Source organism: Sinocyclocheilus grahami, unplaced genomic scaffold (genome assembly GCF_001515645.1).
Source record: "Sinocyclocheilus grahami isolate Dianchi unplaced genomic scaffold, SAMN03320097.WGS_v1.1 scaffold654.1, whole genome shotgun sequence".
Classification (NCBI taxonomy): Eukaryota; Metazoa; Chordata; class Actinopteri; order Cypriniformes; family Cyprinidae; genus Sinocyclocheilus; species Sinocyclocheilus grahami.
Window position 1 is genome coordinate 1,742,565 of NW_015505833.1, and position 19,837 is coordinate 1,762,401.

Sequence of the window (19,837 nt, forward strand, 5' to 3'; positions counted from 1 at the left end):
CACACACACTCTCTCACACACACACACACTCTCTCACACACACACACACACACACACACACACACTCACTCACAGCCTACATTTAATTACATCATTTGATTTCTGCTACCAGACACACGTGTAATCAAATCTGCTAAATAATTCACACAACCATCTACATGCAAATAATTGAAAGAAAAGATCTGAGGCCAGAGGTGTGACATGTAATTTACGGATCCACCGGCTCTGAGAGTCTCCAGTGGCTCGATCCTCTGGGAAACAGAGCGGGAGGACAAAGAGACGGACAACATCGCACAGAACCCAACCAAACACCCAGTTACAGTCAGAGGAAAACAAACAAGCTCCACAGACACCGAGGCCTGCAACTGATAAAGAACTTCAGAAGTCATGTGTATATGTAATGCTCTGCTCTTAAACACACAGCAGTTACAGCAGCAGCATCTTCATCTTTACTGACATGAAGCACAAACAGCACTGACCTGAAACAAGCAGACCTGCACATTCACCAGAAAGAGTGTGATCACAGCAATGCCACGAGGAACCGAGTGCTGCATCAGTGCTTCCTTATTTTAACATGAACTCTATTAATCCGTAATAATAGTTTAGTTTTTTTAGCTTTTACAACTGATACACAAATTGCATCATGAGCAGCGCACAAGTCTCGACACATCTCAATGGAGTCTGAAGTTAGTCTGATTACTCTACACTCTAAGAAGCATTTATTCTACATTGTAAATTAGATTGAACTGTGTGCATCAATACATTTCATTAAAAGCTGAAAATGAACATCTCGTCTATAATATTGGATGAATATTTGACGTAAGGCTCTGATCTGGTCAAGCCCTTATGTCATAACTCACTAAGCACGATTCTCTAGAACAGACCCCAGAAATCTGGCTGTACTGAAAGATTGGTTGAATTACTCTAGTGGGATGTTCTGGCTTCACTTCTATAGTGGAAGGAAGTGTCCATCTTTTGTACAGTCATGGTTCAGTATCACATCAAGTCACATGAAGCAGGACATCATGAGGATCTTCTCACGCTTCAGCTGTGATTCACACACATTCTGAGCACATCAGGCTAGACAAACCTAGGTCTGGAGTTCTGCTCTGACACACAGCAGATCTGAGCTTGGCCCAGTGCATTCTGGGATCACGTTCAATGCGAAGGATTCATGTGTAATGTAGGCAGCGCACTAGGATTTGACCAGCACTTTAGCCATAATAACTCTTCCTCCAGTGAAAAGGTGTTCTGGTCTGAATCAGGAGAGAAATCTGCACAGATCAAGCAGCGTTTACAAGCCAAAACAGCTCTGAACAAATATGTGGCTGGATTCTGATGTGAGAGACAACAGCAGATGCACTTTTTCACTGGAGGAAGCGTTATTATGGATTATGAACTCATATTTTAGTTAAAAACATCTGAATGCTGGATTAGTTTCAGATTTTGTCTTCTCCAGATGTTAACTGATGGACTGGAGTGCTGTGGATTATTGTGATGTTTTTATCAGCTGTTTGGACTCTCATTCTGACGGCACCCATTCACTGCAGAGCATCCATTGCTGAGACACTGATGCAGTGCTACATTTCTACAAACCTGATGAAGAAACAAACTCATCCTGATCCTAATTTGTCATCAAAATGTTCATTTTTGGGTGGACTATTCCTTTAAGTGTGTGAAACACAGTGAACATTGAAGAGCTTCCCTTCACAGCTGATTTGAGTGCTGAAGGTACTGATGTGGATCAGCTCCTCCTGAACATCATGCTGCTGTATTTCTCTGTCGCTGTGGGGGGCGAGATGCTTCTTCCTCTTTCATGCGGCTGTAGTTTGATCAAGTGGACAGGCAGAGGCAGCAGTCAGCCTCCGGTCTCCTCCTGACGCTCACAGCGGGAGAACTTCACCTCCACACCTCTGATCAGATGAACAGAGAGCCAGAGAAACAGGCAACTCCACACTCCTGCTAACAAGGCTATTTAAAAGTCTCTTGTTTTACCCTCAGTGTTGAGCAGCGGTCTGCTTCAGCTGTTCAAAGAAACAAAGAGCTCTGTGTGTGTGTGTGTGTGTGTGTGTGTGTGTGTGTGTGTGTGTGTGTGTGTGTGTGTGTGTGAGAGAGAGACTGACCTTTGATAGCCTCGTCCACAACCTCCACCACTCGATCGATCTGCTGGACCTACAGAGACACAGAGAGACACAATGAGAACATCAGCTGAGGATCTTCATGTGAATCCAGCCGTTCCTCACACACTCTGCAGGAGAACAGATGTGGTGTCATGATGGTGTGTGTAGACTGACAGATGATTCAGATCAAGCTCCTCTCATCTCTGATCTCTGAACAGCAGCAGATCAGTCACTGCTTTTGACCATATTCATTATGAGGTAATTAAGAAGCTGTCTGATGAAGGGAGAACCAACAGACATGCAATTGCTTCTTTGGCAAATTAAACAGGAAAATGTGACGGATGTCTGACGGTTCCACTGACGAGTCTGTCCTGAGGATGAAGGACGGTGATGCTCTCAGCAGACTATAAACACAGCACTGCATGGACACGGTTTGAGCTGAAATACTTTAGTGCTAAAATAGCATTACAATACTACAAAATATCAAAGTCTCATTTATTTGTACAAAAAGAAGCACTTTTACCAGACACAGTGCTGAAGCTGAAGACAGTGGATGATGCTGATGGTTGGTGTGATTCTCTACACCTGAGAACTTGAGCTAAATGACTTTTGAAATAAAATTTATACAATATAGTCACTTCACATATGAAATCAGTTGACGGAGTCAGTTATAGTTTTGTGTCACTATACAATATTTCACTGACCAATCAGAACCCAGTATTCCAGACAGACAGGACGAGACGGCTGATTCTTCAGAAACTCGTTTTCGCACATTTCCACATTTTAACACCCATCAACACTGCACCGTTTCGTTGTTTGTCACTCCAGTCTAAACTATCGCAGAGAGAAAAAGGAGGCACTCAAGAAAAAGAAAGACAGAATGGCAAATGGAGTGAGAATAAAGAGGCCTGTAATGGTGAGAGTCGGCTGGAGGTGCAGATCTTTCCTCCGCTGAGCTCATTTCTGCATGGAGGCGGTGAGATTGCAGGAGCAGATCTACAGTATTAAAGGGAATTCGTGTCCATTGTGTGGCGCACCCTGTGGTTAAATGGCCGACCCGAGGCCGCTGGGGCCATTAATTCAGCTGTACTGTGGGCCGAGAGACGGAGCGCAGACCCGGGCCTCCACCAGCTGCAGTTACATGAGTGAAAAACACTGGAACAGAAATCAATTCTGCTCTAATGGGAGCTCAATCTCAGGCCACTCTGGCAGCGGCTGCTGGGAGAACACACTTCAGCTCCGAGCGCAGCGGGACCGGCTCTCAATGCAGCTCTCCAGAAGTGCGTCAAAGGGCCAGAAGAAAGGTAATTTTATTGAGTGGACTCTTTCATGTGCTGGCAGAGATGTTCGGGACTCTGTTTAGCATTACCGGTGTGTTCCTCCCTCGACTGCAGCCTCACGCTTTTAATCCAGCCCTGGACCGAAGAACTTCAAAATCAGATGTCTGACTCCCCACAGCTATTGTTTTAAGCAAACTACTTGAAAGCAACGAGGGACGATGTGGAAGTCTGTTGTCTAGACAAAACAAAGATGTGCTGGGTAACTTCATCAAACAGTTCGAGACCTCCAGACAAATCTGGGCTGCGCTTCGATCCGCTCACGCACAGAGCAACTGTGTTTGCAGTCGTGGTCCTGCTGCACTGTAAGGTTAAAGACGGCCTTTTCGTAGCTTATCTGTAATATCCAGAGCCCCGGACAAAAGCAGAGCAGGTCCGTGTGTCTTCGTCTGTGATGGAGAAACGTTACTGGTGCGGTTCTCCTGGATCTGCTTCATCTGCAGCGGTGAACACAGCATGTTTAGGGGTTCAGGGGCTGACAGTCTCACATGCTCTGACTCACATTAGGAAAAAAACACTACTTTGTAAATGTAAAGTATAAAACAAAACAGATCTGTCATATTCACACCGGTACAGTATCCTCATTCAGACCGGTTCTGGTTTCACTGGTATTAGCTGTGGTTGAACGTTAGGTGGTTCTGTGTGTTAATATATTCCCCGCGCAGCTGTCTACAGGCGTGTACTGGCCGCCGGAGCGAGCGAGACCTCCCCCATATTAGATGCTGTTATACAGTCGTGTGATATGAGAACAGGTTCTGTAGTGATGCTGCTGAAAACAGCCACAACAATGATAAAACTGGAGAACACCAATACATAACTACAAGCTTATCAATTCAGCACCACAGTAATTTAACTTGCAGTTATTAACACTGTACGGATAGCCTATGGAACCGTCATTACTTATATTAAACATTGTGGAATATTTTACTTTTACAGAAGTTGTTTTTGTAGTTTCTACATGTTTAGTTTAGTTTTTTTTTACAAATTCCATAGTTATTTTATTTATTTGTTTATTACTTAGTCATTTTAAAAACCATGATGTCTACCATATAACCATGATAACGAGGACCGTGGTTTCACTTGTTGTGACCACCTCTTACTAATACTAGTCAGTTAAACTCTGGATTCTGCAAGAACTATAGTAAATTTCATTAGAGCAAATGATAATTTAACAGAATAGCTCCACAGAAGAATGAGGAAATGATGACAGAATTTAATAGCAGCACATTTACTGCATTCTAGCTCAAAATCAACGCTTTACTGTCAACTGCATTTCTATGAGACAAAAATGCATTATTGCGTTTGTTGCATTATTCAGTAATATCTATTATTATTTGTGTCTGTCCTGTTTTATTTATTCATTTATTAGCTCCATTTAAAGCCCTATAACCCAGCAAACCTGTCCCGGGGAACTCGTGGGCCGGATGGGATTTGTCCAGAGACTAATTTAACCCCAGTCCAGCCCTGGCTGCCTACACAATAACACGAGGCAGGCTGGTTTATTTATTTATTTATTTATTTATTTTATTGTTAAATAAAATTAAAAATGAAATGAAACTAAATTATTAGCTTATCAATTCAGAATTGATAATTGACAGAATTGAGAATCAATGTACACTTAAAGGATTTGTTGGATTGGTTCAACCAGAAATGAAGGACATGTGCAGTGAGACATCAGAAAGATGGAGGACGACGCATGCAGAAAACTATAATACACGCTGCTGCTGATTTTCTTCGTTTTATTATACATTATTTAGCCTCGGGTTCAGAATATTGTCACACACTATCATAAGCAGGAATCACAGCTATCATCACTCATAACAGTACGAATATAAGCATCTATTGGTATAATAGGTATAACCGTAAACTGTGGCAAGCCTAGCTAACAACAATTTTTTATTAATGTTAATTTATGCAAATTAAATGTATATGTAGAAATTCACATTAGCATAGATTAATAAATGCTGTAGAAGTGTGTTAACAAACAGAACTCCTGGTTGTTTTGTCGTCTTCTCTGTTTTTCCCTGTGTTAAGTTTGACTGAATTCCCGGAGCCGATCAACATATTCTAGAGATAGAAACAGATCCGGTGAAGCATCCTGCAGATCGATGGCGTTTAGAGCGTATCTCTGAGGGACAGCGATCTGAGCGCATCACCGCTAAACACAGCACCCCTCTCAGCCTAACACAAGCATTACTGAGAGCTGATGAACGCTCAGAGCCATAACTCAACAGTGCATCTCTCCTCAGGACCAAACACATCTCTCCAGACAAACAAACAGCTGAGATGCAGCTGACACGGTTCTCGTCTTGGCCTTTAAACCATAAATTATCAAGGTTTGTTTATTTGTGTATCCATGATTTTTTTAAAAAGCGGCACTTATTAAAACATGACCGGTTAGGCTCAGTCCATTCATTATTGAACCATCTCCTTCATAAACATGAATGTGTTGGTAATCCCACACGCTATGTCAAACAGCACACTAGGGATGCACCGATATGAACATTTTGGCCGATACCGATAACAGAAAAATGAGTATTTATCGGCCGATACCGATATGGTGGCCGATATATCGTGCATCCCTACAGCACACCATAAATAATGTAATTGAATGTAATAAACAGGCCTGTTCCAGTCAGCCTGCAGCTGCTCCAGAGCTCTTTCTCTAGAACACATGATGCTCTGATTAGTTCTCCACACATTCAGCCTGACAGACTCAACGGCACAGGCTCGGTATGCAAAACGCCTGCCCATTTGCATAAGGTGAGTTTTCCAAAGGTAAGACCAAACAATCATCGGCCACACGTGTGACTCTGACTCGTCTCCTGATTCCAGCTGTATCTCACTCAAATACAGGCTGAAAACAACACCGCTGCGCCTCATTCACTCCAACACACAGAACAGATGGACAGTGAGGAGCGATCATCAGCTCGATGAAGAGTGCGTCAGTGTTTGAATGCATCAGTGTCTGTGAGCGCTTACCCCAATGACGCTCAGGTCTTTCAGGTATTCTGTCCTGGGCTGGGCCTGCGGCACACATCCCGCCACAACCACCTTCTTGTTCTGCTCCTGCGCTTTCCTGAAACACACACACACACAGTCAGCATCACTCTGGCATATTAGTGTGTCACGCTACCAACACATGTAAATAGCTTATTTTCTTTTTTATAAAAATATTAAATAAATGAAATTACTTATTTATTAATGCTATTAATAGCTTGTAAATAATGCATTTAAACATTAGCATAAAGGCTTCAAATATTGTTCAGTTATGCAAACTGCATCAGAAAGATCAAATAAAAAGTTATTAATAAAATGAAAAACAGAATAGCATTACAGGTAACAGAACCTTCACAGCATGACTTACAGTAATGCACAGATCTATTCTGACACATCAGATTTCTGGATCAACACTGGTGACTATAATGACAGATCAACGATCAGCCGGGTCAATCAGTCATCTGATATATCAATGATCTGTTCATTAATGGCATTGGCTGTCCATTAGCTTTAGTTCAGACATGTTCATATTCCTGAGTGAAATGTCTGAAAGTAATATCTCTCCAATCCAATCTTTTCTCTTCATTAACATCACTTATCTTCGGGTGTTTTGATTACTTTTATTGGTCTTATGAAGTCAGTTCTCCTCAATCAAGCAGCAGTTCTGATGGTCTTTTCCTCTGATCTACTGGAGTCAACATGAACTCCAGATGCAGAAATGGGTTCATACAGCTCAAAAACACCAGAAATCAACCCAAACGCATCCTGATCACAGCACACAGCACACGAGTGAAGCTTACAGTGAGCAGCAGAGACTCATGGGAAGTGACAGTGAGACGGGAAGCTCAGCTGGAGCTCTCTTCAACACTCTGAACATAGACAAACTAACGCTTCAGACTAAAGGCCAGAAAACAACACTGGATCCAAAGGACAGAGAGTGCGCATCGGTGACAGAGACGGATGTGTCTCACGAGGAACCACTGACTAAACATTTTTGCTTGAAATGCTCATGGGAAAACTTCAAAATATAAAACAAAATAAAATAAAAGTGCAAAACATTATTAATCTCCACAGCACTATAATCACACATAATGCACTATAATCAACGCTTCACCCAATGCAGCGCAACAGGAGCACAAACCGCAGTCTGGAGGAGAAGCACCTTTGATCCAAATCCTGTGAAGAGTATGAACAGATTTAATTCAGCCTTTTATTTTAAATCTAAACTATGATTGGCACACATACTGTAAATAGAGCCCATCACATCTGGTAATCACTGAAGCTCAAATACGTGACATGCTTCAGAAACATGTTTACCGAGTTTGGTGAAGATGAACCAAAGTCTTCAGGGTTTGGAAAGACATGAGGGTAAGTAAATGATGAAAGTTTTCATTTGTAGGTGAACTATTCCTTTAACAGTGCAAACGAGCATGAGAAGAAAAGTTATTTATAAAAGCTTTAACAATCACACAAGCAAATGCAGAATAAACACCAAATGTAGGAGACAGAACTGATGTGTGTGTGTGTGTGTGTGTGTGTGTGTGTGCGCGTGTGTAATGAGTGAACAGCAGCTGTCTGAACACAGACTCTGTTCCTGACAGCAGGTTCATGTACTGTGCTGTTCTGTAATCCAAATGAATTATGCAAGACTATCAGGAGCTCAAAAACCGTTCTTTCAAATGTCTCTCTGATAAAACACAACCAGCACCTACATGAAATATTCAGGTGACACAACAACAGTCCTCAAGTAACGTGTCTAACTGCTCTTCAGCTTCTCCTCGAACAGTGAGCTCTGACTGTGTGTCCTTGACACAGAAGCTGAAGTGTGTTTGCTCTTTTTGTTCGGTGCGGGAGCAGATGCTGCTTCACACATTCAGACCGATGCGTCACGGATCAAGCTGTCCAAACACTCCAGCGTGACATGATCAGATCTCTGCTCCCTTATGATGGACTGTGTACTCAAACGCGCTAATGACACTATCACTGTGTGGCAAAGACAGTCTAAGACACAACGAGAAAACCTGCTACTGAGATCCTGCCAAAACGGAGACACCTTCACTTTAACAAGCACTGGAAGTCTTGCAGCATTAGCAGTCAAAAACAGATCGCAGTCTTGTCCAGGTTTGCCCTGACGGAAACCGTTCGCTGTCAACAGCAGGATGATTGTGTGTGTGTGTGTGTGTGTGTGTGTGTGTGTGTGTGTGTGTGTGTGATTGCCATCTCTGTCTTCCTGAATGTGTTTAATCAGAAAACGATGATCCTACTGAGGGGAAAACACATAAACAAGGCAGGGGAAGCGCAGATAATCGGCACAGCTGATATATGGGTGCCGCAACACTGACTCACACAGTCGTTTGTCTGGGTTACTATCCCACACATGATTCCTGGACTGGAAAAAAGCAAGTCGAGGCTTAAAGCAATGATTCTCAACCAGGGGACGGAGCCCACTAGGGGGCCTCAGCAAATTTCCAATGGGGCTGCATGATGATTTAAAAGTATTACAATTAATAAACTACTATAACATATTAAAATAATCTAATGTTAATATAAATTAAAATGTTAAAGGTCCCCTGAAGTGCCTTGAAACACGCAGCGTTATTCTATGTGGTGACGTAATTTCAACTGAAACAGGAAGACAGGGCGTGACATATTGTGCAGCCCCGCCCCCTTTTAAAATTAGCCAATAGCGTTTTGTCTATATCTGCACGGGTCACTAAGAGCCGTTGAGCTCGGTAGAGCCGCATTTGACAGACACAGACTAATAGATTACCCCCTAGATTCAATATGAAACTCTTAGTAAAACAAAATAGTGATCATAATCATGCTGAGGCTGTGTAGTTTTAAAAGTGTTTAATATATGCCGACTCGCGCATTTGATCCGCTCCGTGCGATCTCGTCTCTGGACCGGAGCCAAAGTCCGGATCAAACTGCGCGCTGCCGCGGTTCCCGTGACACAACGTGAAACCAGACCTCATTTGCCCCAATCGAAAGCATATTTACACTGTCTGAATCATTCCCTATCGCCTACATTGTGCACTACGAGCCACCCACTGTACAGGAAACAATACACTGTGAACAAGCGACCAATCGCAGCCGCAGCATCAGCATCAATTTATAGTGCAGGGGGCGGGCGCTTCGGCTTCTAGAGAGCGTTTGATTGGTCAGAAGATTTGACGAGAAGATTAAGTACGATGTGACGTCGAAAAAATCGTTGAGCCGTTTTGGCGGAAGTGACGAACTAAAAGCTTTGAATGCTTATATCTTCTAAATGCGAATTTTGTCACTGTTTTGGAGCACACTGCCTTATAGATTACCTTAAGACTAACATATTGATACTAACACCCAAAAAACTTTAATTTTGATTTCATGGGGACTTTAAAACAAACAAAAACTTTCCTTTCTCCCTTGACTATTGATTGAAGATTTATTGAAGAAATGAATGAAAACGATGAATGCTGTACTCACATCAGACTGTATAGGTACAGATGATAGACCAGCCTGACCTTCACAGACATGGACTCCGACTGCAGAGCTGGACTCACCCTCACAATACATCCAACTGCAAAGGAGCTGAACACATTCAGACAGCCGTCGCAGATCCGATCGCGATGAAGCTCGTAGAAGCGATAACTACGCTGACCTTTGATCCTGCCTTCATCTCAGAGACAAAGCCAACAGACGATTCTGAGCTTTCCCATCAGCCCACACAATTTAGATTCGCAAACAAATAAGATTTTGTTTTCCTTTCAAGAATAAATCCACCTTCTGGCAACGATGTCTTCTGGCCTCAGTGAGGTTCCTGCGAAAGATGCGGCAGGATCCAGAGGCGCCCGATAATCCAGAGGCTTGTCAAGAATCCAAGTCCTCTGACGAACAACAGCTTTGACCACCGTAATAAGGAAAGGCTGAGCGCCGGGCAGCCTTGTAAAACATCAAGCAGACAGACACAGCTGCCTCAGGAGCATGACAGATCTCAGGCTTTGAGCTTCATGGCTGCAAGGCCACAATAAGTCGCCTCAAGAAGAGCTTTCCTGACAAGAGGAGTGGAGATTAGACGAAAGCGCAGACACCATCTTCATCTCCACGTCTGAAGGACAGATGAAGCGACTGAAGACTTGTGTGGGTGAGATGGCAGGAGCTTCAGAAGCAAACCTGCACACATCTCAAAGGATCATCTCTCTGGCCAGATCAAAAAGGGGAAGGAAACTATTGAAAAATAGAAAAGTCTGCACTTTTCCTGGCGGATTGCTTCTCAGCGTGGGGATCAGACAGCTTTACTCCGGTGTTTGAGGAGAGGAGATTCCCCTCACGTACTAATGCTTTCTGACTGCGGACGCTCACTGTCCTGTCGACACGCCGAGCGACTCTCTCAAGCAGAAATCAAACCTCTGCTGCTGCCCTCCGTCACTTAGCAGTTCATTTTCTCCTTCACTCACCAAATCCTTTAGTCGGGGAGATTTACGGTGCCGCTTCAGTCCATGAGACAGATGAATCTCGGCTGAATTGGCTGGGTTTCCCTGAAACTATTGATCAGGGTTGTAGATTCGTGTGCCATTCAAACAGCTTTTCCTCTCTCACAGTGAAATGCATGCACATGAGAGTGGCATTCTCTCCAGAGCAGAAATCAACCCGAGATTATGTTGGATCTTATTCTACATCATGTACTCGGATGTCCTGAGCGAGGTTTAGCCGCAGGCCTCCTGCATCCCAGCGACCGCAGCAAACCCTCTCCCGTCAGCAGAGATATCAGAGTAATGATGCATAATAAAACATCTGCTAATACAACAGTCTCGAGTCCACCAGGCAAACTCATACATGTCTAAGCTCTTCCATATGACTTCAGGTCAAATGCTGTGTTCATACACTACAGACTGCTTCTATTTGCAGCATATCCAAAGTCAAAGGCAAAAATGTGGTTAACCAACACTGAGGTGCCTTGAAGAAATCTCCTTGTTATTTGACAAGCCTGATATAACCGTAGTTCACAAATGAGCTAACAGGCTCTTCATGGAACAACATTTGGTGGAGGTTAATGCTGACGTGTGTAATAAAAGTGTCACATAAATTTTACCACGTCTACTTCACAGTAGTCACACATGAGTGCATTAATTCCCCTACAAAATCTACAAGAGCCTTAATCCTTAGAAAAGCTAATGTCACCCTCTGACAACCGCCAATCTCACAGAAAAACAGATCTCCATATTCATGTTCACAGCAACTTCAATGGGGGTTTTAGATGGTGAGTCACTTCAAATATTTACCACGGCAAACTTTATCATTCAAGAGTGACAAAAGTGATGTTAAGCCCCATCAAGACGCAACTTAAACTGCTGAAACAAACGTGAAACGAATGCACATTTACTCATGCCACTACTGAAGCCCTGCAATGAGATTTAAAGCTCCATAATGCAACTTGAGGAGTCAGAATATCCTTCAAACAGAGGCTCCGGGGAAGGAAATATTAGGATTCAAATAGCACATTTGTTTGAGAGAAGTGCATGTGCTTAGTTTGGTGGTGATGAATCTTCAGTAAAATGATTGTTTACCGTTTTAAAACGTTCAATCCAGTTCTCACACTTTCTACAATTCATCAAACTATCAGCCATGGTTTCTACTCTTATCAGATTTTTTTTTTTTTTTTTTTGTATTGGGTTCATGCCTCCAGTTTTCTCTTATTCTACAAATACAGTATTATCCAGTATTATTCACATAATACAATCATTATTTACACATGTTCATGTCCATGTACCTTTGATATTCGATGACAAGCCTCTGTGTTCTGATGGGACCGTCATTGAAACTGATTTGATTCGGATTCACAAGCTCTTACATTTATTAGATTCTGATTTACCATTAGACCAACAGGGACTTTAATGACGTCACATTCTCAATACACCGACATTAATATGGAGATGTTTACCTTTGTAGCTATAGCAGCTTCCATTCTTCCTGGAGGGCTTTCTACAAGATTTTGGAGTGTTTCTGTTGGACTTTTTTCCCAGTACTCATGCAGTAGAGCATTATGTGTGTGTGTGAGTGAGTGAGTGTGTGTGTGTGTGTGTGTGTGAGAGAGAGACATGGACACAGCTCATTCTCTGTTTGTGTGTGGCTGACTGAGTTCAGGCTCCTCTGGCGAGAAAGCACAGACCGCACGTCTGACTGATGATCTACAACCCAGCCTGTCCCAATAATCACATTCATACAGATCTAGTACCAAAACATTTCTTAGGAAAACACTGCACTCCAAATTATGCAGAGCTAACAACACTTATGGTCTCAAAAGATGCTTAATTTATGCAAAATAGCTATAGTGTCACACACGCCTGATAGAGGTGTTGTGATCCGATCTGACCTTAAAAGAGCTTGATCATCACAGATATTATGAAGAACAATCATCAGCTCAGATCACTAAAGCTCTAGAAACACTGATATCAATAAACATGAGACGTGTCCCCGCGCTCCGGCTCTGAGCTCATCTGGATGAAGGATCAGACCTCTTTACAGCTTCTCTGCCTGCAGAAAGAAACCGAAGCACATCACAAACACAGACACCTCTATCAGCCTTCCATCTTCTGGCTTCGCTTCATGGCAAAAATACCAGAGTCTTGACTGAAAAACAGGAAAACGCTTCATCAGCTAGTATTGTGTGGCACAAAGGCAAAAACAGGCTTGTTTGCAGGAGCTCGTGCCTCAAACGGAGGTGATATTCTGAGGAAAACAAAAGTGAAGGAGATAAGGCAGAAAAGGTTTTATGGCAAATAAATGAATAAAGTAGAAACACAAAAGGGCCGAGAGCAGCGGGGACACACGGGCCCCACAGAGAGAAACTACAGGCTCATTAAGGGCAAAAATAAGAGCCCTTTTCCAACTTAATTTCCCCGGCTGCTATTTCAGCATAATGTGGCATGGCTTATCGTTGCAAGCTCCTGTACTGATGCACTTTAAAAGCCTCTCATTTTGAGCATCATTATTTATTCTAAACAGCATTCTTCTAGAAAAAATGCTGGAAAGGCCGCACAATGCCGGCTGCCTAATTAAATTGCTATTCAGTTGCTCTCCCTGAAAATTAATTCATTGAAATGAAAAACTGCATTTTTCCCAGCAAATGTGAGGAGAGGCAATTAAAAAGACGGTTCAAGGAAAGGTTCATTACATTAAAAAAGCAGAAAGAAAAGAGGCGAGAGGGAGAGCGAGGAACAACAAGATGATTTTAATAAAGACCACACTTGTTAGGAGCGACGCTTATTTTTCCTGCAGGATGAAAACACTCCCTGCGCTTTTGATTTGCAGCACATCTCTGCTTTCACACGTCCAGCTCTGATGATTCCTGCCATTAAATATTAAGTGCTACTGATGTGAAACCTGACTATCACCAGAGAGCGACTCTACAGCAATGATTCCATGATGTTCATCCTCTCTAATACAGCACAAGACACATCAACAATGCAAAGTCATTTTAAGCTAGGAAATCGATCAGAATCAATGTTTTAATACATTATGTGCGCACGATCGTATGGAAGAGAGAACGTCTCGTAATGCTGACGAACGTGAGCGCACAGGTTTTCCTGAAAGTGCAGCGCAGCTCTCGACGGGACGGCAGTAACATTGTGAATTACTAAAGGAGCAGATGGAGGTCAGAGGTCAGCCAAAGTCAATTCTGCTCTCCGGCACGAGTGAGAGCACATATTACCCGATGATTCAATGGCCTCTTCCCCAGCAGCAGACGTCATGAAGGAGGGGACGAGACTCCTGCAGTCACACGCTACGAGATCTCAAAGCAGAAAAGAGAAAAACAAGAGACCTGCTGTTTAGCTGTATTTCAGAGTTAGAGAGGTTAAACACATCAGAGGGAATTATCATTCCAAATCAGTATGACCGTGAAAACGAGAAAATGTCCAAGGTCATTATCTCAGGATCCTGTATCATCCTGAACAGAGCCACTTCACTCACTTCAGCTCTCCTGTTTCACATCCGTGTATGTAATACATAGATTAATGCACAGAGTAATGAAAGGAAATCTGCTTATTCTGATTAATCAGCTGAAAGGTGTTTCTGACTGCTCAGTCATGGTCAGGTGTTTGAGTGTAATGATGCTAATTTCAATGGTAAACACTTGAATTTTTCATTTCAGACACATTGGGAATATTGAGGAGAATAATTCATTTTAAATAAATATTTTATGTCCATGTATGCATTTATCTTGGAAGAAGCCATGTAATCCGCAAATGTTCGACACAGATATTGATGTCATGTGTTTTCCATGAACTGGAGACACTAACCCAAGAACAGAAGCCACATGGACAGACTTGTGTCTGAGGCAGAAGGTGATGAGGGAGTTTCTCTTGTGTCGCCTCCTGCAGGCGGCTGTGAAACACACGGGATTGAGACGAATCCACCAGAGGAGTCCGATTCCAGCTTCCCCTTCATTAGCTGAAGAACATTTCTGATTCTGATTCGGTCCATGGATGCACGGGCTGCGTCTCTCCCTAAACGCTTCGAGCTACTTCACATTAAGGCCTCGTTTGAATTCGGTGAAATATACCCTTGTCGCCTTTATTCCTTTTTTAATTGAGTCAGGGAGGAGGTTTTCCCCACCCACTGCTTCTCTGTGCAAAAACACTCCTGTTTTTTTAAAGACGGCATTAACCTGACCTTGTAAAGTCCTTTAAACACCCTCTGAGGAACAAATGAGATGCAGATACAGGCCACCTGAGCCTCTTTACACGCATCCTCCTCCTCGAAGCATCTGGAGGCTGATCTTCACGAGTGTCCCGTCCTGAACGAGCGCTCGAGAGCGTCAGACTCATGAGTCCCTGCGCACTCGCCAGCTGTAAGAAACACCCATCTGAACAGGAGAAACATTCCCACAACTCAGGTGTGGATGACATGACAATGCCTCAGAGCAGCATGTGAGCAGGAGAAGGAGTCAAGGATGACACCAATCAATCTGAATCCCGTCATTGAGGTCATTTAAGGCCCTGCATGTCTGTTGACTCCCTCAGGCGGCTCATATCCAAGCATGCAAATTCAGCTTATGTCTACTTGAATGGGAAAAGACCAAAATCTCTGTAATTGTCCAAATCAAGTTTCAGTAATATTTGAACAAGAGGATCGTAAACTGTACTTCATGAGCTCAAACGAAGCTCATATCAAGCTCAGGATGCTCCAGCTAATGCACAAGCTCACATTCTTCTAACACTGCGGGACTCAGAAACATCATGGCAGCTGTAGAAGTTTATTAAAGAGCGATACGGTCTCTGATAACAACACCCTTTAGTCATGAAGTAAATTCACAATATATACAGCAACCACTCACACATTAAGGCTTAGGTAAAGCATCTGCACATGATTTAGGGTGTGCTGGAGGCCAGACAGTTTAGTCCATGAGTGTGTCCTTCAACGAACCAGTTCAGCGACTGCAGAGAAGGACACACCATCTTCTGAGAACCAGCTGCTGCGTGTGTGTAAATGTTTCACTGCATCCTATAAAGCACCATAATGAGAGAGAAAATAAATCCCTCTAGTCCTTCACATATAAGGCTGCAGATTTCTGCCTCTAATGGCTCCACTATGTATGAATACAAGTGGACCAGAGGAGATCAAACTGCCTTCTATGAAACGCATTTACACTTCATTACAGCGGACGCTCACTCACGCGGGCCGGCTGCGATCAGCGCAGGGGGACGCATCTAATTGCCAGTCCAATTAGGAGCAGGTTTTGATCACAGCATTCAGAGCATGTTTCAAACTTCACACGGCCGGGGTCTGACCACGCACACAGCAGGACCACCGCGTGTAATTAAAGACATGCACAGGGCCTTAAATGAACTGCAGTCAAATAAAGATGCATGCAATGCATTAACACAGAGCCGCAGTTAGTCCAACGCACATTCAGAGGAAAACCGCAACTTCAGCATATAGTCAGATTTTATATGATTCAATTATGAAAGGGAGCTAAAATGTAATTTTAATATGAAGCAGAAGTTCAGCAAAGTTCAGGTGCCACATTATTTCATTTTGTATTAAATTATTTTCTCTTCTTTCATTGTTTTCTGCATTTATTCATTACATACTCTTCATTAAATCAGGGGATCCAAAGCCTGCAGTGTTTGCATTTTCTCTCGCACTGTATGAGTGTAATAACAACAAAAAGCCCAGCGATTACTCTTTAACTCATTAATGTCTGATGTGAAGAAGGCCACAGACGCACGTGTGATTTGACAGAACGGATAAACCACTCACACATGTATTGCTCCGTCAGAGCAGCTGATGACTGCACTACAATGATCACACTTGGCTTTGGACAAAAGATGTTAATGGAAATAAAATCACTTGCCCAAACAGGAGCTTGATTACTGCTGTTCACGTCAAGCTGAGCTGCTGCACACACCAGTGAAGAGACAGCTCCTTGTCCTTGCTTTATGTCATCCTCCTGTAACAAGGTTGCTTGAAACATTATCAAAGCAGCTCATGTTCAGGCACAGATGTCCCACTCATGCCAGCGCTCTGCTCTGGACGGGGAACTGCCCTTCAAATAAAGCTCAGGCATCCCTGACTGTCCTGCTGCATGACTCTGGGTAGCATACACTCTTAAAAATAAAGGTGCTTCACGATGCCATAGAAGAACCTTTTTGTCTAAATGGTTCTATAAAGAACTTTTAACATCTGAAGAACCTTTCTGTTTCACAAATGGTTCTTTGTGGTGAAAGAAGGTTCTTCAGATTATAAAAAGGTAAGCAAGAGATGGTTCTTTGTGGAACCAAAAATGGTTCTTCTATGGCATCGCTTGAAGAACCTTTTGAAGCACCTTTATTTTTAAGAGTGTATACAAACACTGCAGATCTTCCTCCTTTCGAGGAACCGCTGAACGCTTGACTAAATGCACAGACCAGACCTCATCTCCACACACTCCTCCAACTCACAACTCACCTGCAGCTCTGAGGAGTGACAGAAGACACATGCAAACACACAAGGCCATGTGTTACCGTGATCTTATCATGGCAAAGAGAAGATAAATCAAAATTGACCATTGCTGGTCTTATTGTGAACGATTCATCATTAATTCACAGAAAGACAAGGTTTGTCTTAGATTAGAACGTTGCATCTCAGACATTTTTTTTCCCTGTCTGATGTCACAGCATTGTGAGCACAACAGTCAAGACGCTATAGTTGAAACAAACGTAAACAAAGTGTTAATTACTATCTCTGATTCATTTGTTATTTCTTCCATATTATGCCTTCAAGCATTCTTGGTGATTTCTTTTAAGATTTCTGAAGCTCAAAGGCCATAAATATGCAGAAGGCCTTTTCTTCTGATAGTTATTTCTGTAGGAACGAGCTTGTGTCTGATAGATGGAGGTCCATGATTTCTGCTGCTCAGTCTTAAGGAGATAAAAGACTTTTACATCAAAAACATCATAATTCAGAAGTAATAGGCTATTTTCTGTCCTGTTTTGACCCCTCATCAGAGCGCTCTGTTTGAATAGGTCTGGAGGATTGTAGAATCTGAAGTAAACGCCCACTGCTGTGATTGGCTGACAGTTGTGTGTGATTGACAGCTACAGCCTTCACAGATGGACGCTGCTGGGATTTAGGTTAAAAACGCTTAAATGCTATCCATAGTCTTCTTAAAATAGCGGCCTGTGAATGTACAACAGCACGAATTAATACGGCCAAAGCTAGTTTTTTTTTTCTAGAATACTGGATTATATAAAAGAATAATTGTTTTTTTTTTCTTTGTTTTTTCCTTCTCTCTCTTATTGGAATATGTAAAATGATTATATGACTGTTGTTGTTGTTTTTGCGTTTTATCCTGAATGGATGTTATGTTATTTGTTTTATGTAAAAGATAATAAAAAGTTGATAACAAAAAAAAAAAATACTCAGTTCAAATGATCTGTAATAACAGACACAGCAATAGTGAGCACGTAATAAAAACAGTTCCTCACACTTGTGAGGTGCGACATCACTGTCAGATCCAATATAGTCGCACAGCATCGGCTTTTAGTTTCGATCTTTCTGAAAATCTTGTCGAATTGTAAATCAATCTGTGGTAAAATGAGGTGAACAAAGGACCGAGTTCTTACTGACGCGGTCAGGATCTTCATTAAAAATAAAGTTCATCCACGCTTTCCTAATGTTGGGATCAGAATGAAGGCGATGCAAAGACTGAGTTTTCCACAGCTTGGCTCTGAACAGTGTCTTGTTGTCTTCGGAGCATCTTTATTGTTTGGTTTCTGTGTAGACCTGCGTTTGCCTCTCGTTATTTACACTACATGCACGAATCGGTGGGCGGGGCTAAACAGGCGGTGATGTAGAATCGGTGGGCGTGGCTAAACAGGCAGTGATGTAGAATCGGTGGGCGGAGCTAAACAGGCGGTACTGTAGAATCGGTGGGCAGAGCTAAACAGGCGGTGCTGTAGAATCGGTGGGCGGTACTGTAGAATCGGTGGGCGGAGCTAAACAGGCGGTGCTGTAGAATCGGTGGGCGGAGCTAAACAGGCGGTGATGTAGAATCGGTGGGCGGGGCTAAACAGGCGGTGCTGCCGAATCGGTGGGCGGAGCTAAACAGGCGGTGATGTAGAATCGGTGGGCGGGGCTAAACAGGCGGTGCTGCCGAATCGGTGGGCGGAGCTAAACAGGCGGTGATGTAGAATCGGTGGGCGGGGCTAAACAGGCGGTGCTGCCGAATCGGTGGGCGGAGCTAAACAGGCGGTGAAGTCGAATCGGTGGGCGGGGCTAAACAGGCGGTGTTCTGCGGAGGCGGTGCTTATCCACACTATTACATCACAGAGTAGAACATTCCACAAGCTGTCGTTTTGGCAGACTGGCTTCAATAGAAGCTGATTTTAGACTAACGAGAAAGTTTTGAGTTCTGAAACTTACAGGATGTTTTTAAAGTACGATGATCTCTTATATGTCAAAAGATCAAGGGAATTTTGATTTCTCAGTTCATGACTCCTTTAATCTAGGCCTGTAATGATAGATGCACATAGAGCTCAGCTCCATTCATTATTTTTAAAATATACATGTAGCCTCAACAGAAAGCCCCATGCAAACACCACTGTGACGGTTAAACGAGTCACATGCTTCATTCCAATTCATCAGCTACAGTATGTGCTTAATGTCAAAATACTTCCTGAACATGATGGACACTATTCAACACAGAAACACAGAAACAGATCAACTGACACCACTCAACATGTTTAGTCTGTGAACGCAAAGCTTTCAGAGAGACTCCAGTTACAAAGTTACAAAGCATCCCACCTCAAAAGTAAACAGTCAAGATTACGTCTGCAGGGAACGATAGCACACCCACTGGCTCTATACAGCACCGTGACAGGCAGCGAGGAGAATAGAAGTGCAGCACGCACAAATGGA

At 42.9% G+C, this 19,837-nt stretch overlaps 1 protein-coding gene across 1 annotated transcript in view; it reads right to left on the reverse strand.

Moving 5' to 3' along the window:
- Positions 1–19,837, reverse strand: part of cdkal1 (CDK5 regulatory subunit associated protein 1-like 1) — a 237,792-nt gene that overhangs the window by 144,679 nt on the left and 73,276 nt on the right. Inside the window, exons 4-5 of the mRNA XM_016242314.1 lie at positions 6,440–6,536; positions 2,124–2,172 (exon numbers count right to left, since the gene is read on the reverse strand). Coding sequence (XP_016097800.1) covers positions 2,124–2,172; positions 6,440–6,536 — 146 coding nt within the window. The remainder of the gene's footprint in view (positions 1–2,123; positions 2,173–6,439; positions 6,537–19,837) is intronic.